Source organism: Oxyura jamaicensis, chromosome 13 (assembly GCF_011077185.1).
Source record: "Oxyura jamaicensis isolate SHBP4307 breed ruddy duck chromosome 13, BPBGC_Ojam_1.0, whole genome shotgun sequence".
Lineage (NCBI taxonomy): Eukaryota > Metazoa > Chordata > Aves > Anseriformes > Anatidae > Oxyura > Oxyura jamaicensis.
In genome coordinates this window covers 13,612,760-13,640,733 of record NC_048905.1, presented here as the reverse complement: position 1 = coordinate 13,640,733, position 27,974 = coordinate 13,612,760, and the positions used below count along the sequence as shown (strand labels likewise).

At 57.5% G+C, this 27,974-nt stretch overlaps 1 protein-coding gene across 2 annotated transcripts; it reads right to left on the bottom strand.

The window, feature by feature from the left end:
- Positions 1 to 195: 195 nt before the first annotated feature.
- Positions 196 to 27,974, bottom strand: PDGFRB (platelet derived growth factor receptor beta). 2 transcript variants are annotated; one of them, XM_035338293.1, is made up of 23 exons: positions 27,546 to 27,974; positions 17,386 to 17,463; positions 16,161 to 16,457; positions 15,627 to 15,896; positions 15,233 to 15,360; positions 14,749 to 14,923; positions 14,235 to 14,427; positions 13,933 to 14,048; positions 13,269 to 13,395; positions 12,923 to 13,134; positions 12,048 to 12,142; positions 11,623 to 11,755; positions 11,126 to 11,230; positions 10,908 to 11,018; positions 10,458 to 10,611; positions 9,433 to 9,599; positions 9,068 to 9,186; positions 8,061 to 8,183; positions 6,543 to 6,654; positions 6,141 to 6,240; positions 5,921 to 6,026; positions 5,180 to 5,418; positions 196 to 4,955 (listed from the first exon to the last, which is right to left on the bottom strand). In XM_035338293.1, the coding sequence occupies exons 2-23, from the start codon at positions 17,432 to 17,434 to the stop codon at positions 4,805 to 4,807; spliced, it is 3,282 nt and encodes a 1,093-aa protein (XP_035194184.1). In that variant the 5' UTR covers positions 17,435 to 17,463; positions 27,546 to 27,974; the 3' UTR covers positions 196 to 4,804. The 2 variants fall into 2 exon arrangements, with proteins under 2 accessions (XP_035194184.1, XP_035194183.1); XM_035338292.1 differs by lacking the exon at positions 27,546 to 27,974 and adding an exon at positions 18,218 to 18,242.

Genomic DNA, 27,974 nt, shown 5'->3' with positions numbered 1-27,974 from the left:
CAGCTGCTTTCTTGGTGTGCTTCTCTCTGCCTGGCTCCCAGCTTGGTGTTTGCTAAGCGCTGGGGTCATGCACAACGTATTAACGTGCTTAGCCTTCTCCCACAGCGTGGCTAAGCTCTATTGCCAACCCCATCTGAGCGGGAGCAGGTAGCAGCAACAAAAAACAGGCAAAAAATAAAAAGTAAAAAATGGCACTTTCCAAAAAGAAAAACATCTTTATTTTTAAACTCTTTCTTTAAAAATGTATTTGTAAAAGTTTACAGCATAAAAATAATATCTCATGGCTATAGAAGTGACATAGTACAAGTCCTACAAATACATCTGTAAACCTAGGAAAACGTTAACTCTTTGGTACCTTAGTCCGAACTCTGTTTTTTCCCTTGCCCTCAGGGTGGTTTCTGACCAGCAGTGCAGGCAGGAGCTGTTTCAGTTCAGGGATGCTGCAGAGTAACAGCGTGATGCCAGCCAGCCAGCACTGCAGGAGGGGGAGAGGGCAGAGAGCGTGCTCTGGGCAAGCTTTGCAGGTCTTTACTGTTCCAGTGCCATCCGTGAAGGAGGAAAGGAGGAACAATGGGACACTGCAGACCTCCTAGCAAGACTTGGCTTACCTGCCTTCCCCCACCCCTGTAAGTCCCATCTCCGAGTGCCACTGGGGCTAAACTGGAGCAGGTCCCTGCCTTTGTGAAAGCCATCTGGATCCATCTTTGCATGTCCCAGAGACTTCAGCACTGAGGGGAAGGTGGGAGTTACGCTGGAGATCCTGTGCTGTGCACGGCCAAGTGGCCACACTGCTCCTGGGACTGGAGCCAAGCACCAAGCCCGGCCAGAGCCCTTCCTCGCACCTGCAGGTGGGAGCATGGGGCTTGCCTCCTTAGCACGTTAGCTGACATGCCATTTTAGAAAAAAGCCCCCAGACAGAGATGTCTGAGAAAGCCCCTTGTGCAGATCCGCCTGGCTCTATACAGGCAGACCTCGAGCTTCCCCGCAGCCCAAACCCACTGCCCAGTACCCCGCTGAGTGGTGCTGCCTGCCCCAGCCCAGAGCCCTGGCAGGGAAGAAGGGGAAGAGCCATTTCTTGCTTCTGGCTGACTTCCCCTGGCCGCACATCTGCACTGCGCTTCTGCCTGCCGGCCCCACGGGGCTCCACCGCAGTCCCCTTGACAGGTGAACAGAGACAATTTAGTTACAAGTAAAGTCCGCTGTGCTCTAGATTTCTTAACACAAACAAACACTAAACGGGACACTCTCACTTAGAACAATAGCAACACGTTCAAACTGAGAAGGACAAAAGGTTTAAAACCTGCGCACACATCGATCTGAGAAGCATCCTAAACACAGAAAGACACCAGAGTGTCGCTTTAGTTTCTGGGATACACGTAGGTATGTATGAAATAGTGACTGGCAGTAGGATTATGCATATACTGGTGCTGATAACGATGCTGCAGAGTAAAATATAATCTACAGATAAAAGATATTGCACTAGAGGTGGGCCCAAGCTGTGGCTTGTGTCCCTTTGGGGGACGCTCAGTTTGGGTCCACCTCTAAACACGAAAACACACCCAAACAAAAAATACTGATTATCAAAACTAAAAACCCAGAGAGACTGGTTCCCTTCAGAATCTCACCGGAGAAACCATGGCTGCAAAACTGCTGGGCCCAGAAGAGCCGACCATTTCTGCCCTGTCTTTGAGGAGAGTTTGCCTGGCCTGGGCTGCGGGGGTGTTTAGCAAAACATGCTGGCAGGGTGGTGGGAATAATCGAGTAAGGATGGGAAAGTACCGCAAAGTGCAGGAGCTGGCCCTTGCAATGCCAGGGCCAAGGGCAAATATTTGGTCACACCTCTCTGGAGTGCAGAACAGTACCATACGCAAAGGGATTGGCGTACCTGTTTTGAGAAGGAAGACAAATCTGAACAAGTTTTTTTTTTTTTTGAAGGCAGAACAAGTTTTGATAATGAGGAATGATTGGAATAAATGTACAAATGGGATAAAACGCGATAGGCATCCAAGTGTAGCTAATGCCCAGCTAATAGGCAGGATACCTGAGCTCCCCCACCAGGGAAAAGAAATAGATCTCCTCTTTCAGGACTGTGGAATAGTGTTTGATAGTGGGAAATCAGTAATTCAGCTGTACAAGATGGAGTTATTATGGGATTTGTGAAGTGAATTAGCAAATGGCCAAAGGGAGGGCAACAAGGAGTTAATTGATGGGGAAATCTTTGGGCTGGACGGAGGTAGTAAAAGTAGCTCTCTAGGGTTGCTCTTGATGCCAAAAATATTTAATATTTTTATTAGTCAGTCCAGCCCCCAAAATAACAGTTTCTTAATGAAATGTGCTGATGACCCAATGTCTGGAACAGCAGCGAGTATCTTGGTTAGAAATACTGGAAGGGTAGAAAGAACTAGGCGCTAAGGTTGGTCAGAGGATGACTCCAAACTACCAGTATGTTGTGGCTGGGAAAAGGCCAGCATTACCCAAAGCAACACAAATCCAGTACAGACCAGAACGTATTAATGCCCTAGACTTGACCTTACTGGAGTACTGGATACTTCTGGTCATCCTTGGCAGGGAAGGACAAATTAAAAATGGAGCTGGTGCAGACAGGGGCTATTGGGATGATCTGCTGTGCCACCCTATGGGCTCAAGTTGCAGCTACAGGTATCCTACCAAGCACCTTACATGTCAGAAAAGCAAAGTGGTCTGACCCCGAGCATCTCACAAGTTATTGCTTCTCCGCAGTCTGGATCATTTCTTGAACCACAGAAGATGGCTCCTTCACTACAAGCTGGAGGAACTAGCATGGAAAAACAGTTGTCATTCACAGTGTGTTTCCTACAGATGATGGGGAGTCTGACCACGAGGCCTGAAAATATGCTCCACCGGCTGCCAATAAGTGCTATTTCTTATGTTCACATTTTAACAAGGACATCAGCCCGTGAAATATCTGCTCCTCTTTTAGTTGCATAAATGGCAGCAGTGCAACGATAGACAAGACAGAAGCTGTTTTGCTGGTTTTTTTCCTTCATATTTTTTTTTTTTGGCAGAAGTTTCAGATTAAAAAAAAAAAAAAATCTCAGTGGCTCTGAGGTGGATGAAATCCAAAAGATGCTGATTGAATTTTTAAACCTGCCTGTGTAGGATTTGTAGGGTGCACGGAGTAATATGCATGTGTAGGGCAGCAAAGGGGTTCATGGGATTGGGGACATGCTGCAGACAGAGCTCTGTGCAAGGCAAAACTTCTCCTTTTGGGGAAAAAGAAAAAAAAAAACCTGCTAGAAAAACCTGCTAGTTTCTCTTGTGTTAGAGCTGTAGTTTTTGGGGTCTAGCTTTCATCTCTGCAGAGGTGGGGTTCGTGACTGATTTCAAAAACCTGGTGTTCCTCCTGCTTTGAGTCTCCTCATTCAAGTACCAGCTGAGACAAGAGGTCCTGAGCCTGCCTGTGAGAAGCAAGGAAGGAGGAGAGAAGCAGGAGGAAGGTCTCTGCCCTTCAAAACACTTCCCAAGGGAGAGGAATCCTCCCTGATTCCTCTTGCTCTGCTTGGCTCCCCCCAGCACTTCACCAACAGCCCTGGCAAGCTGCAAATGGTGGTGCCTGGCCCCCCAAAGTGGCAGGGTGTGAGACGCCCTACAGCCATGGCCAAATGGCTTCCCAGCCTCTCTGTCTTTTCTGACGTCCCTGGGCTGGTGTTCTGGCATCCTTATTGCTCCCCGTCTTGCTGTGACTCGGGAGGACTGGTGAGACCTGCCGTCCTGAGAAGGATGGCGTTTGGGTGAACAGTCCACCATGAGGGAGATCTTTTTTTTCCCAAAGGTAAGGCATAAAAATTTTGCAGCCGACAGGGTTATAAAATTTCCCAGCAAATGAGCTGGGCTTAGTGGCATTGGAAGATTAATGAATAGCCATATCGCTTCCTTATACTGGCCCTGGCTAGTGGATTAATATATTTGTTCCCTTTAAATCTTCAGCGGAGAATAATCAGCTTAGTGTCCACGCAGACAACACCACCACTGGACCGCCCTCTTTGCTACTACAGCAGAGTCACTGTGAGAGCGTGCTGGGTTCCTGGCGTGCCCCTGGGGCTCCTGGCTGGGCACAGAATGGCTCAAGGTGCGCCAGAGAGCCACGGGTACCTGCAGAGCTTGCCATGCTCCATCCTCCATAGGAGAGGTTAGGAAGGTTAGGAAGACGGTGACTCGGTGGCTCCGAGACTGCCTGGTCTGTCCAGGCCTTGGCTGTGCTTGGAGGAGAACCCACCCCACGTGTTCTTGATCCCCAGCAGCTGGAGTTGGGTATTGTGGCTCCTCTACACCCCAGCAAAGGGCTCCAAGGAAATCGTCTGTCCCGGTGGCTTTTCACAGAACCACGGTGTGGCTGGCGCTGAGACCGCCAGAGAAGTGCTGGTGCAGAGGAGCCGAAACCCATTGCCACCTAAAGAGCAGGGAGGGGGGAAGGGGCTGGAGCATCCTCTTAGCAATGCAGAAAGTGGTGGCTCCCATGGAGATCCGGCCCACCTCTTCCACTTGAAAAGAAGATATTGGTCTGTGAGATGTCTCCCTCCTGCCGCGGTGTGATCGCCGAGGAGGATGTGGCAGTGATCCCGAGGTTGCTGGCGCTGAGCCACCTCTTTGTAAGGAGGAAGGGGACGGCAATGGGAGAAACGTCTCTAATCCCCTACCCAGCTCCGGGAGATGGGATGGAGGGAGGAAGGCTGGGACAGGCGGGGATGTCCCAATGGACAAACACAAAGTGTGGCTCTCTGCGACGTCTGGGTCAGCCGTGGGGGTGCCACCAGCCCAGCTCTGGCTAGAGGAAGCTCTCCTCCACCTCGTGGTGCCCTGTGGTCAGCTCCTGGCAGCCCAGCTGTGGGTCGGATCCCTGCTCCTCATCCTGCTGGGTGCCCAGGGGGCTGTCACAGGATATCGTAGACGATGTGTTGGCTTCGTTCAGCATTGAGCTGCAGGGAGATGAGAAGAGAAATGAGGCCATCTGGTTTACCTCCACCCCTGGGGGCTCATGCAGGGTCACAGCACCTCAGATGGGGGTCACACAGCCCTCCATCTCTCCTGGTGAACCCACCCCAGGTCTATCCTCGAGTGGGGCATCCCTATTTGTTATTAACACCCCCTTTTTCAGTTTTGGGCTATCCTGGGAAAGGACAGCATTCAGAAGTGACTTTACCTGGCACGGCTGATGGAGGCCTCCTGAGGGAGGTCACAGACTGCCTCAGGCTTGGGGTCGGGGAGAGGGATGATATAGTCGTTCTCGCCCCCGTTCTGGTGCACGGCCGTGTAGAGGATGCTGCCCGTGGGGGAGCTGGGAGTGAGCCTGGTGTTGTTCAGCCCAGGGATCGTGGGTCTCGTGCGGACAACAGCGGGGTGGTCGCTCTTCATGAACTCTTCATCCACCTGCTGGTACCTCTGCTCTCGCAAGGTGGGTTAACAAAAAGATAGGAAGGTTTTGTGAGTGGAGAAAGGGCACTGGCATTGTGTTTGCCTTCCCTGACTGCTAGGCTTCTTCAAAAGGGGCTGACTTCTAGCGGGGTTCAGCTACCCTGACTCCACCACAGACGTTTCATGAATGTTTCCTAAATGAGAGATCAGTAGCACAACTCCGCAGCTCCAAAATATCAGTCGGAGGCAGCTTTCTGGTCTCCTGCCAGCCCTGATTTCCGCAGTTGCTGAGATACCAGCTGCCGGTCTGGCGATGGCAGTTGTCTCAGCAACGTCCCCGGGATGCCCAAAGCACCACCATTGGCTGCTCAAACTAACGCAGCCCAAATCACAGCAAAATCCTCTGGCACAGCCCCTACTAATCACTAATTAGTGCCTCAAAACCCTAAGCAAGTGACCTCACCAAGGCAGCATCCTCCCTAGAGCACTGACCCACCCTGTCCCCCCAGCGCAGTGCCCTTGAATGTACCTTCCTGTAGCACTCCACCAGGAGGTTCCCCATGAGCACCACCAGCTGTGAGAAGGACGGTCTGATCTCAAACTTCTCCTCCCAGCACTTCTGCATGATATCGTAGCTAAGAGGAGGGAAGAAGAGGCACGCTGGTGGCTTAGCAGGAAACCAGAGGCAGAGATGGTCCTGTCCTTTGTGCAGGGCAGACCCAGGGGAAAGGCATAGAGGCAGCACTTACATTTCATCAGAGGCATGGGTGGGCTTGGACATCCGATAGCCACGTTTGATGGCATTGTAGAACTGTTCGTTCATGGGCAGTTCAGGGTATGGAGTCCCTCCTGGGTGTAAAGGGAGAGCAGGGAATCAGAGAGGTGCAAAGCCTGCCACCCACCGTACCGTCATGCATTTCACACCAAGGTTTCCTTTTTTATTTTCTTTACCTTTCCTGTTTCATTTCACTTCCAAACAGCAATGTCAGCATGAGAAAAAAAGGAGATACTGAATAAAGTGATTCTGGTAGGGTTTAGAGTGCTTGGGGATTAGAAGGTTAGGATGGATTTCTACCCTCTCGGTTTGGGAAGGGATCCTGCTAATGTGTTACCATTCCTATGGACACCATCAGGGTCTCCAGGACACTTACCTAGAGTGAATATCTCCCAGAGGAGAATCCCAAAGGACCACACATCACTCAGGGTGGTGTAGAGGTTGTTGAAGATGCTCTCTGGGGCCATCCACTTAAGGGGCAAGAAGGTCTGAGAGGAAAAATGGATTAAGAAGAGAGTCAGCTGCATCTACAGCACTTGTTTCAACAGGGGAGAGTCTGACACTCACTTTAAGAGCAAACGAGCCCCCTGGGAGCTGCCTGTCAGCCCAAGACATCTGCTGTCAGCCACTTCTTGAAGGGACTAGTTCTCTCTTTCTTAGCACAGGATGAACCCAGCAGGCAGGGGAGAAGAATGGCTGTGCTACATCCATTGTCATCACGGCCAACGGCCTGTCTGACAGAATGAGCTGTTGTGGCGTGCATCTCTGCTCCCTAGTCCTTGGGATAAGTTCGCTGGCTTGCACAACATGACCACAGTGCTCCCAAAGGGAGTCCAGGCCTATTTAGACTTTGTAAACCTGAGACTAGGCTGGAGAGGGCTGTGGGATGACTAGGAAAGAGCTGAAGCTCCAGCTTTTCCTGTTCTTACTCTCAGAAGGAGCCTCACTTGATCAGCTTGTGTGCAGCACTGGCTCTGCTGTTCCAGGGATTTGCTTGCACAATGAATACCAAAATAATCTCCAGGAAGGATTGCAAAGGGGCCCAGTTTCATTTCCCATTTTGGAAGGAAAAGCAGCTATGCCAAGCTGGACTGCAAAACCTAAGCCCCTCTTCAGGAAGACCTCCTGGCCAAAATGCTCAGCACTTGGCTGCCGTCCCATGCAAATGGGATAAGCAGGCGAGAAGCTGAGTGGTTCATTGAGTAGAAAAAGAATGGGGTTTGAGGGGCCTGGGACCACTCTCAGCTCCCCTAGTCTCAGTTTCCCTGTCTGCAAACACGGCCAATTACATGGCCTACTTTGCTTGGGGTTGCATGCTCCTGGGTTCCCAGCTCTGGAGAGGACACGCTGTTGTTGAAAGCACGGGGAAGATTCCAAGGAAGCTCAAAATCAACCTCATCCTCTTCTGCCTCGAAAGATTGGAGATGTCTTTCTGGAAAGTAGCTGCTCGCAGGAAAACACTTCCTCTTACCCTGTGGTCTAGTGGTTAGAGGAGAAGTCTGTGAAGCTCTCCCAGAGTGGCCAGTGACTCACTGCACCACCGTCAAGCTGCCTAACCTTGCACTCCTCCTTCCTGTCGCTCAAGACCGGGCTCTGCACCACACAGGGAAGGGATGCAGACGTGCTGCCAGTGGTGGGCTGTACAGGGCACAGTTTTGCTGCAGCTGCCCAAGTCCTTCTGTAAGAGCCTGGCGATAAGGGCATGCAGTTCTGCTATTCCACAGTGTGCAGAGCACATCAGCTACAGGACGGGTGGCTGTTGTTGGTTAACACCATCAGCTGGGAGTGCTGCCCTGGCAATGCTCCTGGCACAACGATAGACAGGGGCTCACAGAGGGAGCATGTATGTGGTGCCAGACCTGGAGGCCCAGATTGCAGGGCTCTCAGTACTCACACTGCCTTTGGAGATGTAGTTGGAATCCCTCATGATGTCCCTCGCCAGGCCAAAGTCGCAGATCTTCACCAGCTTCCCCTCGCAGATGAGGACGTTCCTGGCAGCCAGGTCGCGATGCACACACTGTGGGGAGAAGCACTGTCACTGCGAGGGGCACCCAGACAGCCCAGGGGACCAGTCCAGCTCCAGCACTAGCCCATTTCTGTGCCTGCAGGGACAGGAGTCACCTCACATCACTGAAGGTATCTCCTCTGCCTCTAGGAACAACGATGGTGCAAAGCCACTAGCTTTGGCCACTAGATGTTACACCACCACTGCAAAGTCTGACTGTGGGAGCTCCTCTTCTGTGCTCCATGGGTGAGCACTGACCGAGCACTTTTGTGGATCATACTGTCTGGCTGTAGGCAAGGAGCCAGGAATTTCCCTCAACACGTCATTCATAACATCCCCACCCTGTCTCTTATTCCTACCCTCTATGCTGTTTCACATGGAAAGCCTTTATTACTGACTGCCCTGGGCTAAGCCAGATCTTAGGAAGCCCCCAGAGCCTGGTCCTCTTTGGTGGCTTAGTTTCCACTGAACAAGCACTTCTGATGAGGCCTGGGGAGGCTTAGAGCATGTGGTGCAATAGGGGTGTCCATGGGGAGCTGCAGCTCTGCTCTGGTGTGCCTTGTGCCTTAGGACGGGGAGGCCACTGCTGTTTGGGGCTAGACATCCCAGCAGAGCGGGATGATAAAACATCACTGCTGTGCTGCATGGGGATGGGGGGAGCTCACAGTCAGGGAATTGGAGGCCTGAAGCTCGGTCTATGTCAGGGTTAGCTGTCATGCAAATACAGTCAATGATCCCCAGGGCAGTACTTCCAAAGAGAAGTGGTCTTCAACTGCATGGCTGCTTCTCCCTTGAGGAGGTCAGCATGGACAGAGGGACGGTAACCTGGAGTTGAGCACAGGCACAGCAGAGCATCCCTCGCCTCCACCGCTACAGGCACTGGCCCACATACGTACATTTTTGGAAGCCAGGAACTCCATCCCGTTGGCCACCTGGAAGCTGAAGCCCACCAAGTCCATGTAGCTGAGGAGCGGAGACTCGTTTATCAGTGTCACCCGCTCTGTTCTTTCAGGGGCTGGAGGACAAGCAGAGACGTGTGTCAGCATTAATTGGCACACTCATGGACTGATGCTGGTAAGAAGCCCAGCTCTATGGGGGCTGTTCTGCCTCCGCTGACAAAGGAACAGAGCTGGGGGCTCCCAGCATGAGGCATCTGCCACCACTGCTGGGCTTGTCCCAGAGGTGACTTTGCAATGTGGCCCACCCAGCTCTACAAACACAGCCCAAACTCCTCTCCCTCCTGCTGTGTCTGAGCTGTTACCTGAAGGAGAATAGCTGTCCAGCTCATATGGGGTGCCGTAGTTAGAGGACTCGATGTCAGCATATTTGACTTCGCCCTTCATGTCAGACATGGGCACATAATCCAGGGAGTCATCCTTGCTCATGTCCATGTAGCCCCCATCGCTCTCGACAGACAAGGAGAGGTGACTGGAAGGGGAGAAAAGAGGCTGTTCAGACCCAGGGGGAGGAGGAGATGCAGGGGATGGGGGAAATGATCTGAAGGACTGCAATGCCTGAACCTTTGTCCCCAGCTCTGAAATGTCCCACAGCAGGGAAGGGAGCCCTGTGTCATGCATCAGAGATGCGCAAATGGCACTGGGGACCTCCTCCTAGGAGGAAGCCCCTGGGGCTCGGGACGCAGCGCTCCGGGCTTAGGGAGATCTCGGCTGCCTTAAGCAGAAAACACAGGGGGCAGCTGTGCTGGCGTCAGTGTGCTGGAAGGAAATGCTGCTTTCTAACTTCCCATGGGAACATTTCTCTGCACTGATGTGCCCGCACCTCTTACAGCTGGTGACCGGACGAAGGACTGTTTCCCTTTCCTCTGAGCACCTCTTGTGCAACTGCACTCCTTCTAGCACTTCTCCCTTAGGCACGGCAGCAACACAACCTGCCCTGAAAATGCACAGCTGGGATATCCAAGGGCTAAGATATGTCTGGGAAACCCTTCTCTGTACTCACTGCAAAGCTACGGTTATGCTAGTAAAGTCAACGGTGCCAGGGAATATTCCCAACTGGCACGGAGCAGCCAGCATGTGTGCTAGCAAACAGCCTCCCGGACACACAGATTGCCTCTGCTAAATCCCTGCCTGCCAGAAGCCGTTTGGAGGTGGCTGGTTTGGGCTCAGGGTAGCAGGGTGGGCAGCTGTGCTCCCGTGCTGGGCAAGCCTTTATGTACTGGTCTGGAGGAAATGCGGGTATCCTTCCTGGCAGCGCCAGCCCCACTCATCCCCGGGGGCTAAGATGGGGCAGGCAGTGGGGAGGAGGAGAACATGGCTCTCCAGGCACCTGTGCCCGTGGTCCTCCTTGGCTGTGTTCCCGTACGCCTCGGCCTCCCGGCGGGCCTTGTCGCCGTAGGCCTGCAGGAAGGTGTGCTTGTTGCGGTGCAGGTAGTCCACCAGGTCCCCGTAGCGGCAGTACTCGGTGATGATGTAGATGGGCCCTGGGGGGAGACAGCACCCTGATGAATTTTGTCCCCCGGGGATATTGCGAGGTTGTGGGACACTTGGTCAGGGCCATGGGGTAAAGCTGTCTTTCTGGTACTGAACGTTTTTGGGATGTGGAATTTATGTCTGGGAAGGCAGGTGGGGGTAACAGAAACACGCCTTCTGTTCCAAGCAGGTTGGAAAGAGAGGCTTCAGAGCCCCACAAGGCTTTCCTAGCGGAAGGACGAGTCATTTTGAACCAGAAATCAGGAATCATTCTCTCTGAGGACAATTCTCCCCCGTGCTCACTTACCCCCTTTGGTGCAGGCCCCCAGCAGGTTGACGATGTTGAGGTGAGGCCCCAGGTGGCTCATGATCTTCAGCTCGGACATGAGGGCCTGCTTCTCGCTGCTGCGGGCCGTGGCTGTTGGGCAGAGCCGGGGTGAGCGGCGGGGCCAGGACAGAGCTGCTGGGCACCGCTCGGCCCCGCAGCGTTGGGACAGGGGGACAGGGGCGGTGGGGGGAACTCACACTTGAGCATTTTCACCGCCACCTTCATGGTGGACTGCGAGTGGCTCAGGCCGTGGGCTGTCGCCTCCACCACGCGTCCGAAGGCGCCGGAGCCAAGGGTGCGTCCTGCAGAGGGACAGCGAGGAGACTAGGTTGGTGGTGATCCCCAAGGAAAAGTGGGGACAGGAGAGGGCCGTGGAAAAGGCAGGTCCCTGGTCTGACATGGCACCAGCCATGGTGCGTGTGGCGGTGGTGGAGAGTGATGGTGTTCAGCAGTGAGGCTGGGAAAGGCAGGAGCTGCCAGCCGCAGGGAAGGACAGCCAAGAATCACCCGATGCCTCCTGCCAAAGGGAGCAGCTGGCTTCCCGCAGTGGCCCCAGACTGCCCCTCTGCCCCAGGACCTCATCATATCTCCAGGGATCGCAGTGCCCAGCCTGGGTTGCTCTTCTGGAGATCCCAAACCCGGACCCATTGCCCCCAGACTGCCGGGAGCCCAGCGGGACCCACAGAGCCTTTACCTAACACCAGCTTGTCCCTGGGCACCTCCCAGCTGGAGTCATAGGGGAGCTGCATGGGATCCACGTAGATGTACTCGTGCCCATCGGAGCTGACTGACTCGATCACCTTCCAGCGGATTTCATAACGAGGCTTCTGGAGAGGGGAGCAAAGAGGCAGGAGAGGTCTGAGAGGCTGGGGGGTCAGGGAGGGAATAGGGGGTGTGGATGGGCTTTGTCAGGGAGTCTTTGTTCCCTGCAGCCGTTGCTGCCTGCTCTGTCTAGCCTACAGATGGCAGGAGTTGTAGAGGACAAGGGAAACTGATGATCTCTGGCATGGGTGGGATATCATCAGGCCCATGCCAGCAGGAGCTCACGGTTTTGCTCCTCCCACCCACCCTGGCATGGGGGTACCACCAGAGCAGCCTGCAAACACTCCCCTCTTTTACCTTCTGCCACAGGACGATCAGGATGATCAGGGAGATGACGGTGAGGACCAGCAAGGCCAGGATGACGGAGATGATGACCACTTTGAACGGCAGGGCTACAATGATAACCACAAGGACAGCAGTCAGACGACTCCACACCTGCATGGTCCGGGCACGCTGGGGAAAAGGAGCAGCAGCACAGGGGGCTCCCTGCACCCTTGCCCTTCTCTCCTTTATAAACTGTCCCCCTCATGCTATGTCTCCCCCGCAGACATCAACCCTGAGGGGTGATGAGGGTTGATGGTACATCTCAGACCTTAAATCAGATCCACATGCCCAGCCTGGGCTCTCTTCTGGGTGGGCTGGAGTCTGACAGGGGACAGTCCTGTCCTCTCCTTCTGGGCTTCCAGCACCCCGGCTACAGCCCAGGGCTTGCTGCCTTGGGAGAGGTTTGACCACAGGAGGGTGTAAGGAGCCCAGGGGCTTATTGGCCCCGGGGAAGAGCTGGCAGCTCCAGACCTGGCCTCAGACCATCCTCTCATATTTGGGACAGTGAGTGGATGTTTGGGTCCGTGGCACCATCTAGTGACCCTCGGGCTAATAACAGGACACTGGGGACCTGCTCAGGTGTTCTTGCCTCCATGGAGGGGTAGCTCTGCTCAGGGGTGGGAGGAGAATGGCCATGGCCAGCAGACAGGGGGCTACAGACTTCTCCTGGGCAGCCTTTCCTACTCAGCTCAAAGGAGGCTTCATGTTGGGCAGAAACAGTGGGCTTTGAGGCAGGCTTCCTGCCTTTGAGGGCTGTAAGGGAACGGTGCTGGCTCCCAGCACCTCCAGGCTGGAGGCACGGAGAGGAGAGCCCCACCAACAGCTCGACCACCTCCCACCGTGCTCACCGTGTGGGACCAGGGTGATGTCCTGGGAGTTGGTGCCCAGGAAGTTTTGCACGGTGCATCTCAGGAGCAGGGGCTCGTCCACCCTGTGCAGCTGCAGGGTGCTGTTCACGCGGTACACCTGCAGCTCCTCGTGGTACGTGGCGTTGGTCTGCAGGCTGATCTCTGCCGAGTCATTCCCCAGCAGCCTGGTGGGCTGCCCCTTGGTGCTGCACCTGGGCCGGGGAAGGATAAAGGCACCTAAGAGGCAGCCGGACCCATGCACCACCATGGGATTCAACAAAATAATCAATTATTTTAATAAATGAGAGATTGTTGCAGTTCCCATGCGCTCCATCTGCCCACTTACCATTTGATGTCACTGCAGGTGGACCAGCTGATCTCTGGCTGGGGCATCCCTTCGGCAGAGCACGTTACGGTCTGCTCCCCACTGGTGGCACTGCTGTTCTCCTTGAGATCCACCACTTTGGCTGGCACTGGAACCAAGAGACACTGGTGGGAATTAGTCTTCTGCTTTGAATGCAGATTAGAAAGGGAACTTGATTCCCCCTGGATCCCTAGTGTGGCCCAGGGCAGACGGGACAGTGAGGTAGGACTCATCACAGCAGTTGTGTTTCACTTTTGAAACCTAGCAGCAATAAGAGAAAGGTTTGAGGTGGTCATGGAGGAGATGTCCCCATCTAGCTTCCTTGGAGAGCAGGGGGGGGCACAGAGGGGAGTCCTGGACACTCCTGCATCTGTTGCACCTGCATCTACTGCCCTGGGACAACGCTTGAAGGCCAAGCTGCTGGTGTCTGCACTGCCTCCCTGTCCCCCTTGATATGAGACCCTGTGTGAGATATTTCAGGTGAGCATGCTTCTTACTCTAATGCTCTCTTTTGACCCAAACCACCCTGAAGCTGTAGGGACAGGTGTAAAGGCTTCAGCCTGAGAATCCCGCAGCAAAGGATGGAGCAGCCCCCTTGGGCCTGCCCCCACACTCCTCATCCCCATGCCTGTGTGCACATCCTCACCATTTATCTGCAGATGGAAGGACAGCTCCTGCACATCGTCCTCGTTGGCAGCCCGGATGGTGTAAAATCCTCCTTCTTCCTGCTTCACCCGCACCAGGACCAGGGACGTCTGGTACCTGGAGAAGACACAGTAATGAGTGTAGGAAGGTGCCCATGACAACGCTCTGAGGGGACCAGCTCCCACTGGACTGCACAAAATCCACTCAGAGAAAGGCCAGTGTTCACCCACCACCCATGTCCATCTAGCTTGCCTTGTGAATTATCCCCTCCCTGCCCCTTGGTGAGGAGTGATGGGCCCTCACCTGGTTTCGGACAGGTTCCTGTTGGTGATGGTGAACTCGCTGCTGCTCTCCATAGTCAACGCCTTGTTGTTCTTCAGCCACACGATGCTTGGCTGTGGGTAGGCCTCCAGGTCCACCTGGATGGTGTGGCTCTTGTGGACCTCAGCGTACACTGTGCTGGCCAGCTGGGTGTGGAACTTCACAAAGCCACGCTCTGAGAAGGGGTGAGAAGAATACAGGCTTCAGGGAGAGACACGGCCCCCTCTCCACCCCCATGGACAGGCATGGATCTGGGACAAAGCACCCCGAGCAAACAGAAGTGATGGAGCAGCTCCAGGTCCATCCCTCAAGGTCTCAATCCTGAGGGAATTTTTCCTTTAGAAAGCCAAGACGTGGCATGCCGTGGGGTGAGGGCTGGCTTTTTGCCACGGTTAGTAAGGGCAGAGGGCAGAGGAGAGCAGAGGGTGCCGTGCCGGGGCAGCCTGGCAGGACGCCCCACGGTGTGCTGGCTCTGAGCGCACAGGCAACGACGCACCGATCACTTGGACCGTGATGTCTTTCCGATCTGTTTTCTCGTGGTAGCCCTCAGAGACATTGCAGACGTAGGTCCCGCTGTCCTCCAGCTCTGCGTTCTGGATGATGAGGATGGAGCGGATATCGTGGGAGGATCCCGGCAGGAAGTCGGTCACTGGCTCCACAGCCTTCCCTGCCTGCAAATGGGGACAGGAGATACAGTCTGGGAAGTCAAGAGCCTGTTGTGCCATCAGAGCTACAGAGCTGGGCTCACAGGGAGGCAGGAGAAGGGGGAGAAGACCCTGGCCTGGCTGCACTGGGGACAGGGAACATACACCCCCAGAAGCCACTGAGACAGGCAGCCTTCATCCAAGGATCTCCCCATCAAGCCTCCCTGAAGGGCAGCAGCATCTCACATCTTCTGCCACAGGCTGAAGCTTCCTGAGCTTTTCTAGGATACGGATAGGTGATGGCTGTGACACAAAGGCCGGGGGTGTTGCACGTACCTGCTTGCGGGGATAATCCCAGTTGAAGTTGACCAGCTCGTTGCCGCTCACGGTGCACATCAGGGTGACGTTTTCTCCCTGACGCACCACGGTCTGCACTGCGCTGATGGAGACGTTCACAGATGAGACTGTGGGGAGGGCCAAAGAAAGGAATAAAGGTTAATAAAGAGGTGAGTGGGCACCCGGTCCGTTGGTTCACTGGGAAGTCTCTTCCCTGAGGGATGACACTTGCTCTGTAATGGAGGCGGGAGAAATTACATTCTGTAATTCAGCCTCCAAATTGATCGGGAACATCACCAAGGAGAGAGGGGTACAACTTTTCTGTCCCACCCCTGTTGGTTTGCAGGAAAAGCCACAGAAGGTACACAGCTATGCCAAGATAAGGGCAGCTCACCCTGGATCCTGTAGACATAGAAGGTGTCTGAATCCACCTCCTGGTCATCCACGATTGTCTGGCAGTAGTAGGTCTTGTCCTCAAAGAAGCCTTTGAAGCCCTGCTGTGGGTCATAAGCAGCTGGAATGGGGTTCTCCACTTTCTTCTCATAGAGGGTGACCTGCAGGTGCGGGTCGGTCACACGGCATGGGATGACGGCCTCTTTGTAGCCCGTGATGAAGATAAAGAGCTCCTCAGAGGTGGTTGGAGGGAGAAAGGCCAGGGAGGGATCTGTGGGAGGGAGAGCACACCAGTTACGGCAAGCTGCCTGAGTCCTCCCTGCTGGCCCCAGCGTGGGACACGTGGGCCTCCCCCGTGGCATGGCCCATCAGAGCCATGTCAAAGTCAGATGCCCTGCCACAGGGGCTCTCCTGCAACGGGGGGAAGGATGTGGGGAGGTCGGCTGCTTGGAGACAAAGCCATAATTCAAACCCCTCTTTCTCCTGGTCACTAAACCCCAGGGAAATGCAGAGCCGAGGGTGCGCTGTCCCCTACCCGGCACGTAGATGTAAATGGCTTTCCTCTCCGCTTGCTCTGGAGCCTGGTCGGGGCTGTAGGTGCAGGCATACTCCCCGGTGTGACGGCCCGTCACGTTCCTGAGGGTGAGGTTGCTGACGAAGACCCCGTCCCTGTGCTCCAGCGAGGCGAGGAGAGGCTGGCCGTCCCACTCCCAGACCAGTGCTCCGTCCCCGTAGCACACGAGGGAGAAGGTGCTGTGGAGGCTAAGGATAAGCTCGGCATTTTCAGGTTCGATGTGCAGCCCGCTGCCTCCCGTCGTTACCTCCAGCACACCTGGGAGAGGAGCCAGGTGAGACCACACTGGGCTCCTCTCAAACCCGAAGAGCCATGCTGGCTCACAGCGTCATGCCCGTGTGTTTGGCTTTAGTGGCTTAAAAGTGATTTTCTTGGATTTGTCCTCTTCGGTGTAGCCACTGACAGACACCTGCTGTCCTCAGGAAAGTCCTGCCAAGGCAGACCTTGGTGGGACACCCTTCAGACTGCTGCTGACCAGCCCAAGGGACATCCTTGGTGAGGACAGGGCTACTGCTGGGGGTGATCTAGGCATATCCCAAATGTTTGCTCAAATTCTTAGCTTTTATGCACCCTATGAGCTCGTCTCAATGGCCTAGGGAGCTGACAGCAGTGCTACTGCCCCAAAATGAGCCTGTCTGTTGGGCAGAGGAAGGTCCAGGCGCACCTCCAGGAGCTCGGACAGTGAATTGAGCGGGGAGAGCAGGAGGTGAGGCACTGCCCTGCTCCGCTGGCTGCCTCTCCACAGGGACGGTGTCAGATGTGACACAGCCTGGGCTCAAACAATGTCAGTCTGAGGGAAAGTGAAAAAGGACTGAAAGCAAAGCCTTGCAGGAAATCCTATGGAAGCAATAGAGCAGCCGAGGTCTTCCTGAATAGCTGCCCAGGTCTCTCCTGGCCTCCCAGATGTCCCGGTGGGGCTGGGAAAGGGAACGTGCTCCCCAGGGGTGGGCTTAGGGTCAGGGGTCGGGGTTAGGGTTAAGGTGGGGTTACGTGTCCACCCCTCTGTAGCACTGGATCAGCAGGACCCCGTGGATGCAGGTCCTCAGGGTGCGCATGCAGAGCACCCCCGTGCCTCCCCATGCCATAACCCACCTGCTCCCCATCACCCCAGCACTGGGAGCATCCCGGGACAGCATCCCCAGGCAGGGCCCAATCCTGCGCACACCTCCCCTGCCGCACCACTCACCAGTGAGGATGAGGAGCCGCAGCGAAGCCTTCAGAGAGGGGCACAGCATGGTGGGCTCCACGGCCCGGCGGCCAAATCCTGCCAAGATCAATACAGGATGAGCACAGCACTGCAGGGCCGGGGGTCCCTTCTCCACCCCCCGTCTCTCTCCCCAGTTTTCAGCCTTCCCCTCACCCTGGATCTGCTGAGGGAGCGGATCTAAGGCATCCCCTGCCAGCAACCAGGGCTTGAGCTGGAGGCTGCCGGGGTGGTGTCAGCCCTTGCTCAGCGCCGCCCCAAGTGCCGCTCCCCCGCTGCACAGCCCTGCCTCTCCGCCTCCCTCTGCTCGGCCGCTTGCCTTCCTTCCCTCAGTCCCAGGGAGATAAAGCTTGCTAAAAAACAGATCCCCCCTGCCATCCTCCCACATTTTCTGCTTCTTTCAACAAAACAAAACAAGACCAAAGAAAAACCAAAAATAAAATAAAATAAAAAATGTCTCTCGTATTTCACTTTTCCAAATATGTTTTTTTTTTCAAGGAACATTTTCATCCAGAAATCCTTTTAATAACATTTCTCCCTAAGTCCTTTCCACAGAGCATGTCAAAGCCTCCCTGGTGCCAACCAGCAGCCCAGAAGAGGCTGCTAGGAGCAGCGGGGTCTGGGCCAACTGTGGGTGAGCTGACCCTCGGGGCGAGCAATGGGGACCCCAGAGCCAAAGCTGGGGTTCAGTGCTCCTGAACCTGGGAAAACGGGCGTCTTGGACCTGCTCCCAAGGCAGACCCCGAGGTGAAGCTCCTGGGAGCTGCGCGCCCAGGGCTGGTGGCAATCGGGGCTTTGACCCAGCCCTAGGCACCGTCCCTGCTGCCTTCTGGCCCTGAAGTGGTGTCTCTGTCTGCTCGATGCTGGGAGGAAATGGTTCTTAAATGACGCGCACTTGTCAGATGTTTTTATTATTCTCTTGCTTTGGCTCAAAAAAGAAAAAGAAAAAGAAAAAAGCCCGAACTACCAGCAAACCCTTGCAGGTCTCCAGCTTACTCAGCAGCTTCCCTCTCCATTAAACCCCTCTGTGAGTCCTCAATTCTGTGTTTGCTGGAGCGGGTGAGAGCACTTACAGTAAAGAGCTAGGGGTGGATGGGATGAAAGGACGGAGGGGAAATGCAGGCTGTAAATGAAGGAGCTCTGCGCCCACCCTCGGACCTGCAGGAGAGGCCAGAAGGACGGACAAGCTAATCTCCCTGATGCCCCTAGGCGCTGCCACGAGAACAATTAGCTTTGTTTCCCGATTCTCCTTTGCAGAGATATGTCATTCATCCATTATTCAGTGGTCAAGGTTGTAAGAACAACTGGCACCGTCTCCTTTCAGCCCTCCCTGCCTGCATGCATGAGCCAGGCTGCGCCCACCCCCCAGATCTTGTCCAGCGCCTTGGTTGTGGCCACTGGCCCTGCTTTAGGCTTCCTCTGCCCCCATGGAGAGGTCTCAGCCCACTCTGAAGCATCACAGCGAGCACCGAGAGCCCCACAGCCTCTGCCTGCTGCCTCTGGCTGCTTCCCCGGCGTGCATAGCTGGTTTTAATCAAACCGCTGGTTTTTGCAGAAAAGCTTTTCTCTTGGAGATGCTTCCTGAGCAGAGCGGGAGGGTGGCAACGTCTCGCAAATAGCAGCGTCCTCTCCCTTGTTTGTCTGCTCTGGCCGGGTGGGAGGCTCAGCCCGTGCTGCAGGAAGCGTGCAGAGCCTGCCTAGCGGCCGGCCGGACCTTTCTTTCTCTCCTTGTCACACAGACCTGTGCTCGCATGTGTGCAAGCAGGCATTTCACAAGGGAGGGAAACGCACCCCGATCACTGCCAGCCTTGAGAGCACCTGTTTCCCTCCTCAGCCTCAGCTTTTGTCCTCTGCAAGAGGAACAAGATGCACCCTATGCGTGCCGGACAAGGAGGAGGTGCCAAAACCAGGCACACAGACGTAATTGCACCCAGGGACCCAAACACCTTCACCTACGTGGTGCCCAGCTGCCTCAGATCATCCTCCAACCATGGGGTGAACACAACCCCACGGACCCCCAGATTCCTACACCCTTCCCACGGACCATCAGCTGCACATCTTCAAGCCGTGGGACATGGCATGGGCAAGGTCCTTGCTGGACACCTCCAGCGCTACCTCGCAGGCCCTTGGCACAGCCCTGGTGGCAGTGGCAACCTGCCACCGAGGTCCCCCATCCCCTCGCCATCCTCTCCTCCCTGCTGAGGTCCCTGGGCGCAGGCACAGACCCTCCCTCTGCCCCTCTCCAGCACTGTGACACGAGGGCAAGGCGTCCGTTTTCATTCGAGCTGCCTGTTTGTTATTCTAAGAGAGGAATTTGGCTGGAGAGGGGAGGGCGGTCGGGTGGCTGGAGGCAGGAGGGGCTGCCCAGGCAATACGGCCCCGTGGCCCCACTCGCCCCCGCGCTGCGCCCAGCACCGAGGGGCTCCCGGAGTCCAGACGAGGCGTAGACACTGGCACCTTCCCCGGCTGGAGATAAAGCCCTGCTGTCTGCCCTTATCTCTTGTCTGGAATCACCTCCTCCGCACCGAGCCCCTGGAGAGGGGCAGAGCTGTGGGCGAGGCTGGGGCTGAGCCAGCGCTGGGGGTCCCGGTGCTGGGGGCAGGAACGTGTCCCAGGGACACGTGTTCTGGGGACAGGAACATGTCCCAGGGCTGCCGGGGTGCCTGCTGAAAGCACACTTGCACACCTCTGGCCTCGCACTTTCGCAGCATGGGGCTCCCCGGATGGTGCCGTGCTCCCACGGAGCAGGACGCAGGCTGGAGAGTGGGAGCGGAGCGGTCAAACAGCACGGCCATGGCCACAGAGCTCAGGCCTCGTGATTCCTGGTCTCATGATTTTGTGGCTTCTCCAGAGCAGCGGGCGCCAGTCCCTCTGCCTCCCAAATGGGATGAGAGCTCGGCTTTCTCCTCTGCCTTCCCTCCTGCTCGTGGCCAAGGGATGATGGACTTGGCCTGGAGTTTCTGCAGCCGGACAGGGCGAGGCCTGGGGCGTTGGGTGTGAGGAAGTTCAGGCGCTGCATCCAGCCTCTGCTAGGGGAGATTCCCAGGCAGGACCGTTCCTTCGGCCATCTCTGCCATTCCTCCCCATCACAGCACCCTGCCAAGGCCCTCGTGCCTCACCAAACCTACTGATTGACTCCCATTTTCCCTGCTCCAGACCTATGACTTGTTCAAGGATGTTACGAAGCAAATATGCCTTTGCTAACGCCCAAAATGTGCTGTGTGGGCTCCATCTTGAACATTCTGGGGGAGCAAGGCAGGAACTTTTCTCGGCATGCCCTGCCACAGCTCCAAGCCCCCCTCCCTCTGCCTTCAGGATGGGTTTGGTGTGGTGCCCCAGCAGAGCACCTCCGCGCATGTAGCAGCCGCTGCTGGCTCAAGCATCGCATGGCACTGCCCATCCCCAGGCACTGACCGCGTGGCACGGGTCTGTCTCTAGCCCTACAACATCCTTAAACCATGGGAGAACAACACTGGTGGGCATCGATGCCAAGGAGGCCGTTCACCCCCAAAGCCGTGGGAGCTGAGAACCAGCCTGCGAAGCTCCGCATGGAGAATTGGAAGGCTCCGGGTGCCAGTGAGGTGCAGAGCAGCCCTGCTGCCCCTCGGATGGCGCTCAGCCCCGTGCAGCCCATCACCAACAAGGGGGTGAGCTGGAAATGGGGCCGCGTGGCCCCCTCTCTGCAAACCAGGCTGCCCTCGCTCTTCCTCTGGCTTTCCACTTCCAGCCAGGCTGCAGTTCCCGGTGCTCCCACCACGCTCGCTGGCCCCACGGTCCTGCCAAGCAGGCGAAGGACATCTGGTGTGAATTAGCGCGAAGTCAAATATCCTTCGTTTCTTCTTTGTCTCAACGCATCTGAGTCATTAAGTGAGATCACGGGTGCCCATGCGCACTAGGAAAGCTCCGCATGGGTCCCATGATCAATGCCATGCACCGCCGGGTTGCGGGGGCTTCTCCTGGCCTGGGGGGCCCCATCCTCATTTTAGAAGGCAAAGAGCTCCCCAGGCAAACGCTGCCGGCCCCTGAGAGCCCAGCTTTGCTTGTCCAGCACTGAAACTCCTCGGCTTGCTCTGTTTCCCTCTGCCACCCTCCCCCCTGCCTCCGCAACTGCTTCTTTCCCACCCTTTAATCTAAATAAAACCAAGCTCTTTTTTTTTTTTTTTTCCTTGGCTGGAACCAGCCGGAGTTGCAACATCTCTCCTCTGGGGTCCCTCGGCTCCCATGACACCACGTTTACTCACAGGCCAGATTATCATCACAGAGCCCTTTTTCCTTTTCCCAGCACATGGCTGGAGTTACGCGGCGTGCGCACATGGGGAGCCTGTCGGCCAGCCCCGTAAACAGCTGATGATAAAACGCAGGGGTTGGAAAGCTGAAACCAGGGGGGCTGGGGAGTCCCCGGGGTCCCACAGGCCATCCCTGGGGCCAAAACCTCCTCGCACGGCCATCTGCCAGAGCCAAAGGTGCCCTGACACTTCACCCACGTGCTGGTGAGACCAAAGGATGCTCAGAACCACGGGTGCCTGTGGTTGCACCATGCCTGGGCTTGGGGGCTTCTTGTATTCACCTGCAAGGGGGATTTTGTAGACCCTGTCCCTCAGCCACACTCTCAGGCAGTGTTGTGAACACCTGAGCCCTCTGAGCAGTTTTTCTGGCTCTGCTGGCTGTGAATTAGGGATTAAAATGACAGCCACCAGTCCCCAGCTCTGGTGGCACCTGGAGAAGGGACACGTGGTGGTGAGGCTGCAGATGAGAGCCGTGCAGGGGTGAGCCCAGCAGCCTCCCCTGCCCTGGGCAGCTCCGACAGCATCTGTCGGACAGCCAAAAGCCAGCACCGTGCTGCCAAGCACTGGGGGGGCTGCAGGGGGTGCCCCGGCGGCGTGACAGCACCAGTGGGGTCAGGAGCCTTGAGAAGGTCTTGGACTCGGGCACCAACCCCACGCAGACCCTTTTTGTCCGGGGCCATCGTCCTTCCCACCCCATCCAGGTGGTCCAGCACACCTCCATCACCACACGACCGCGTTGCGAGCCCTCTGTGCGCACGGTGAGGAAGCGGCACGGGGAGACGTGGGAGCACGGCGAGCCCTGCGCTCTCAGCCCCGGTCCCCCCGCTTTCCCCCTCTGGTTTAAGCCCATGGGAGACAGAGGAAATGAGTGACCTATTTAGTGCGAGTTCAAAATAAAACGAAACATCTGTTTGGAGCAGGGCCAGCGTTATAAATAATCCCCCAGCCCCGGGTGTTGGTATTCGTGGCCCTTTCGGCTGCGCATGCTCCCTCGCTTCCACTTGCGGAAGAAAGGCCGGGCACGGGGCTGCTCCCGGGAGCCTGCGAGCCCTGCCCGGGCTGTGGGAAAACCCTGGGGGGGACAGGGGGCCGGGGCTCACCTGGGGCTGGGAAGGAGGGATGGGTGCTGGCCAGAGGTGCCTGGATGCCTGCTCCTTGCCATGGCCACGTCCTGCCCCTTGGTCACCCCGACCGAGCTGTGGCATCGCACAACTTGGGATGCTCGAGCTGGACGTGGGCTATGGGGCTCCTGGATCTCACCCCCTGCAGCACAAAGACCCCCCCCCCCCCCGGGGTGTGAATGGGGCCCTCGGGAGCGTTTTGCGCTTTCTTGGCACCCATCTCCACCAGGCTGCTCTGAAGGACGCGGGGCTGCCCGTGGTCATCCTCCAACTTCTCATCACCCCTGGCAGGACAGAGCCTTCGGGGGGCCAGCAGCACGCCGCTCTGTGAGCGTGTGAGCAATGTGAGCAATGAGCGTGGGCGCAGGGCACGCACACCACGGGCCAGCACCCACACAGCTCCTGGCAGCGCTTTGCTGCTGACCCCAGGAAAAGGCGGCTCCGGTTGGGGCTGGCTGGAAGCAGCGGCTCGAAGAGCAATCTGTCCCCTCTGTCCCCTGGCTGGGGGTCCCTCAGGGACCTTGGTGTCCCCATCCTCTCACCCAAAGCTTCTCCTCCCAGCTGCAGAGGAGTGAAGGGCTGGGGGGATGCAGGGATGAGGGCACCCCAGGGCTTTCCTCACTCTCTTCCCGCAGCAATTAAAGGGGAGCACTTTGCCCAGGTGCTGTGGGGAAGAAAACAGCCCCCAGCACCACGGCGGAGTCCCCGTCACCGCTCACAGCCACCGCGTGATGGTGTTTGGACCAGGGTTGGGGCCAGAGGTCCTGCACGGCTCTAATTAACCACTAATCAAAGGGAGAGGATGGAGATGGAGCTGTCTTCCTCTCCTCTGTCCCCCAGCCAAGCTCCAGGAGCAGCCGGCACGTGGCTGCCTCCCCAGCCCCACGTCCCGGCGAACCTGATCCTCGCCGGAAAATGTCCGTGAGACGCGGAGCAGGAGGACGTAATCCGCGGGGATGCATCGGCCCTTCTCTTCTCGGCTGCCTGCGAGGGACCCGCGCTTAATCGCTTGGTTCTGGGGCTTTAGGCTCTCGTGGCCGGGATTAGCCACCCGCCAGCTCTGCGGTCAGGGAGGAGTGGGATGGGGAGCGGGACACGGCGAGCAAACGGCGGCGGCGCACGCGAGGGGATGGAGCCTGACCCGGACTTGCTGCTGCAGGTGCTGGGGGCTGATCCTGCGCCCTCCTCCCCGAACCCAGGAGGAGCAGGGTGGTGGCACCCAGTGCCAGGACAGCTGCTGGCACCCCCTGCCCCATACCCAGCTCCACGTGTCCCCTCTCCTTGCTGCAAACCGGGGACGAAGCCACCAGGTCTGTGGTGTGGCCGTGCTGAAGGCAGGGGGGCAACTGCACCCGACATCGTTATAACAACCTGAGGGCAGCAACAGGGCTCCCTGGGGTGGCTGATGGGGGCAGAGAGCCAAGCACATCCCCTGAGGGATACCAGAGCAATGCCTCCCTCCTGAAAAACCTCTTCCTACATGCTCTGGCCAGGCAGAGTGAGCCTTGCTTGCTGTCCTTGCTGCCCTGCCCTGCACACAGGCTCCTTTACAACCCCAAAGGTTCCTCTCCCCTTGTAACGGGGAAAAAAAAAAAAAAAAAATCAGCTTCTCTCTGCACTGATGCTTTCCAAGCACCCCCCAAGCCCCGTGGAGGCTGGCGGCTGCCAGCACCCCGTGCCCTCCCCGAGCACAGCTCTAAAATCGTCACCGAGTCCTACGCCTGCCAGAATTCGCCGTCCCGAATCAGACCATATTCTCCCAAACCGCTCCCAGGCTGGAGAGAGAAACTTGGCAGCCACGGAGGGACCCTCTCGAGGTGCCAGGAGCGCCCGGCCCCGAGGAGAGCGGGGTTTCTGTTCTGCAGCCCTTTGCTCGGCAAACACCGAAACCGAGGTGACTTCCAGCGTGCGAGTGGAGAATGCGCTTTCAGAGAGCGGAGCTTGCAATGGTTGATTTTCTGCTGGCCCCAGTTCAGACAAACCCACAAGCAAACATATTTTTTTGTATAAATAAGACAGTGTGTCTCGCCAGTTCAAGCAATTCAAACATGAATGTAGCAATTTAATTGGTGCCAATTGCTGTGTCTCGGTAGCATTAAGATTTCAGTCACAGCCTCTTTTGCAGGGCAGCTGGGCCAGGAGGGGGAAGGCGGAGGGCAGAGCAGGATGGGGCCCTGCGCCTCGCCCATCGCCTGGCTCCGTCCGGAGCCTCGTCCTCTGCACGGGCCGTGGGGATGAGCCGAGAAGTCCCTGTCCTTAGTGGGAGAGGGCTCCTCCTGCTCCCTCTGGTTAGCAGCCCTCTCCAAGCCTTCTCTTCTCACGGACCCCACTTTCGCGAAGCCCCATGTGGGTGCCAGAGGAGACCTGGAGGGATGAGGACGTGTCCCTGCAGCCTGCAGGTGTGCCCCGGGGGGGACAAGTCCCACCGAGGATGCAGGAGGACGTGCGCCACCCGCGCCACACGACTGCTGCTTGCTGGCAGCAGCCTTTCCGTGGGAGTTTTCACGAGCTCCTGCCCACGTGGGCTCTCCACGCCACGGTCCTCTGGCCCCGCAGGTTGGTGGTAGCGTGGAGGAAGGGTGACATTTGGGCAAGTTGTGCCACAGCCTCTGTCCCAAGGGTGACAAGAAACCAGGGTTTGAGGGCCAGGACACCACAGGCAGCATCCTCTGTGTCCTGGTAGGGAAGGGGACAGACCCGTGGGACCCCCTTGCTCTGCACGTGTCCCATCCCAGTGCCCCTCTGCACATCCCTGGCACGTGTCCCTGTCCCTGTCCCACTGGGTCTGGCCTGGGGAAGGGCAGAGCTTCCAGGAAGAGGCGTCCCTGGGGTGGGCAGAGCAGGGCAGAGGTGCGCTGGGCTAATTAGGCAACCCCTAAAACAAGTCTCGTTACGTCCAATCTGCCTGGCAGAGCGGAAGGAGCCTCCTGGAGCCGTTCCAGCCTCTCAGGGAACAATACCCGGTCTATACACTCCCCTCCAGGGGATTTCTTCTCCCCGGTTAAAGCGCAAACAAACAAACTCCAAGAAGTGCCTAGCCCCGTCCTCCCTTGCAGCTGCAGGACGCATCCAGCCCGCGGTCCCCAGCGCCCTCCAGCTCTGGGCCAAAGGCGCCGGTGGCTGCAGTCCCACGGGATTCGGCCACCGCTGCCCCTCCGCTCCCTGCCCTTTGCTGCTGCATCCCGGGAAGATGCTGGGCGCCAGGGCCTGACCCTCCAAACACCGCCCTGCTTCGGCACGGTGCCTGCTGCTGGAGAGCCTTTCCTGACCTCCGTGCTCACTGAGACACTTCCTTCTCGCCCGAGCCCTGGAGAACGTCGTGGTGCTGTTCTCCTGGTTACTGAGTTGTACCAAGCACCGTGGGAGCCCCGTCACAGACCCACACAACTCTGAGGGAGAGCATCCATGCGGCAGTGCCCACGTCCCCCTCACCCCGACCCTGAACCCTGCAGGGCTGAAGGCACCCCGCTCACCGGCAGCGTGCCCTCACCCCTCTAAGCACCAGCCCTGTGCACGAAGACCTCACGCTGCCACCCCACCACCCAACGACCAGCCAACCCCATCACCTATTCTTCCACCTCCTCTTTCAGTCCTCCACATCCTTTTCTGGGTTGCCGAGCACCCGCTGTGCTTCCCCAAACCTTCCTCCCCCTGTGCATCCCTGGGCACCGCTCCGTGCTGGCTCCACCGCCAGCCCCGCTCCTCCCGGCGTGTCCCACGGGAACCGCCGCGGGTTTCCCCCTCTGCAATCTGCTTCGTGCCCCCCCACAGCACCCGCTGCTGGGCTGTTAGCTCCCGAGATCGTGTTCAGCCATTTGGTGTTTCAATACGGCACTCGAGCGCGGGAGCAGGGTGCCACAACACCCCCAGAAAGTCCCGGTGTCACTGTCACCTCCCCGCAGGACACGCAGACCCCTGTCCCCAGCTCCGGTTCCAGCTGCAGCCCAGCAGAGGCCCGTGGGCCAGCAGAGTGGTTGCCCACATCCGTGCCCCATGGGCTCGCACCCAGCTGACAGCTGGGGCGCTGAGCGGGGCTTGCAGATGTCCCTCCCCGTGCCAGGCCCCTGGGGACAGGAGGGCCACCCAGAGCAGGGACTGAAGGGTTGATGCCCCCGGCTGTGTTGGGATGCTCTGACGCTGCTCTGCCTGGAAGCTGTCGGTGAAAGCCCCGGGGTGAAGCCTGAGCCCCAGGCACCACCACGTGCAGCAGGGACCCCCGTCTCCCCGCTGCAAACCCTCCCTGCACCCAGGCGGAGCTCAGCGGGGAGCCTCCTGCCCCGGCACTGCCCTGTCCCAGCCTCCCCGTGGCACCAGCGGGGCCCTGGATGGGGCAGAGTCAGGCCCTGCGGCCTGGAGGCTGCGGGCATCCCGTGACAGATGCCTCTGGGGGACGCTTTGCTGGGGACGCCAGGGCAGCCTGTGACAGCCACCAGGCTGGGAGGGGACACTAGGGCAGCCCCCAGCCCAGCGCGGTGCAGGGAGGGACCGGGGGCTCCCCAGGGAGAAGCGGAGGTCCCCTGGGTCCTGTCATAGCCGCAGGGTCCCCAGGGGCTCACCAAGGGTGGCTTTACCCATGGGATGCCACCACGCTCAGCCGCCCTCTCCGAACCCCGACCTCCCCAGGGCTGGCAGGACGTTTTGGGGTGCCAGCCCCCAAATTACAGCAGGGCAGCAAAGCCCCTCCTCGGGCTGCCTGGGGCCCGTGCCCCACACCACCTCCAGCGCCAGGGCTTACCTTGCGTGGGGTCCCACCGGGGACGTGCTGGTGCTGCGTGACCGCGGGCGCTGGTTCCCGGATTCCTTTCCCTCCTCCTCCTCGCCCTTTATCTGCTGCCTGCCGAGGCTCCCGCTGCCCTCCCAGCCTTCCCCAGCTGGCAAGGCTCTTCCACTTAAAGGAGAAAGAGAGGGAAGGGAAGAAACGAAGTAGGGGGAGGAGGGAAAGGAAAGAAAATAGAAAGGGAAGGGAAAGCTGTGCCAGGGCTGGGCTGCGGCCAAGCCCCCGGGCTGCTCCCTTAGCGCATCGCAGCCCCCAGCCCAGCCGGGGGGGGGGGCTCGGCCGCTTTGGCCCCCGGTGTGCAGAAAAGCCCAGAGCGGAGGGGTGTGCACGCGTGTGTGTGTGTGCGTGTATAAATAAACGAGCCCTGGCGAGGAGGAGGAGGAGGAG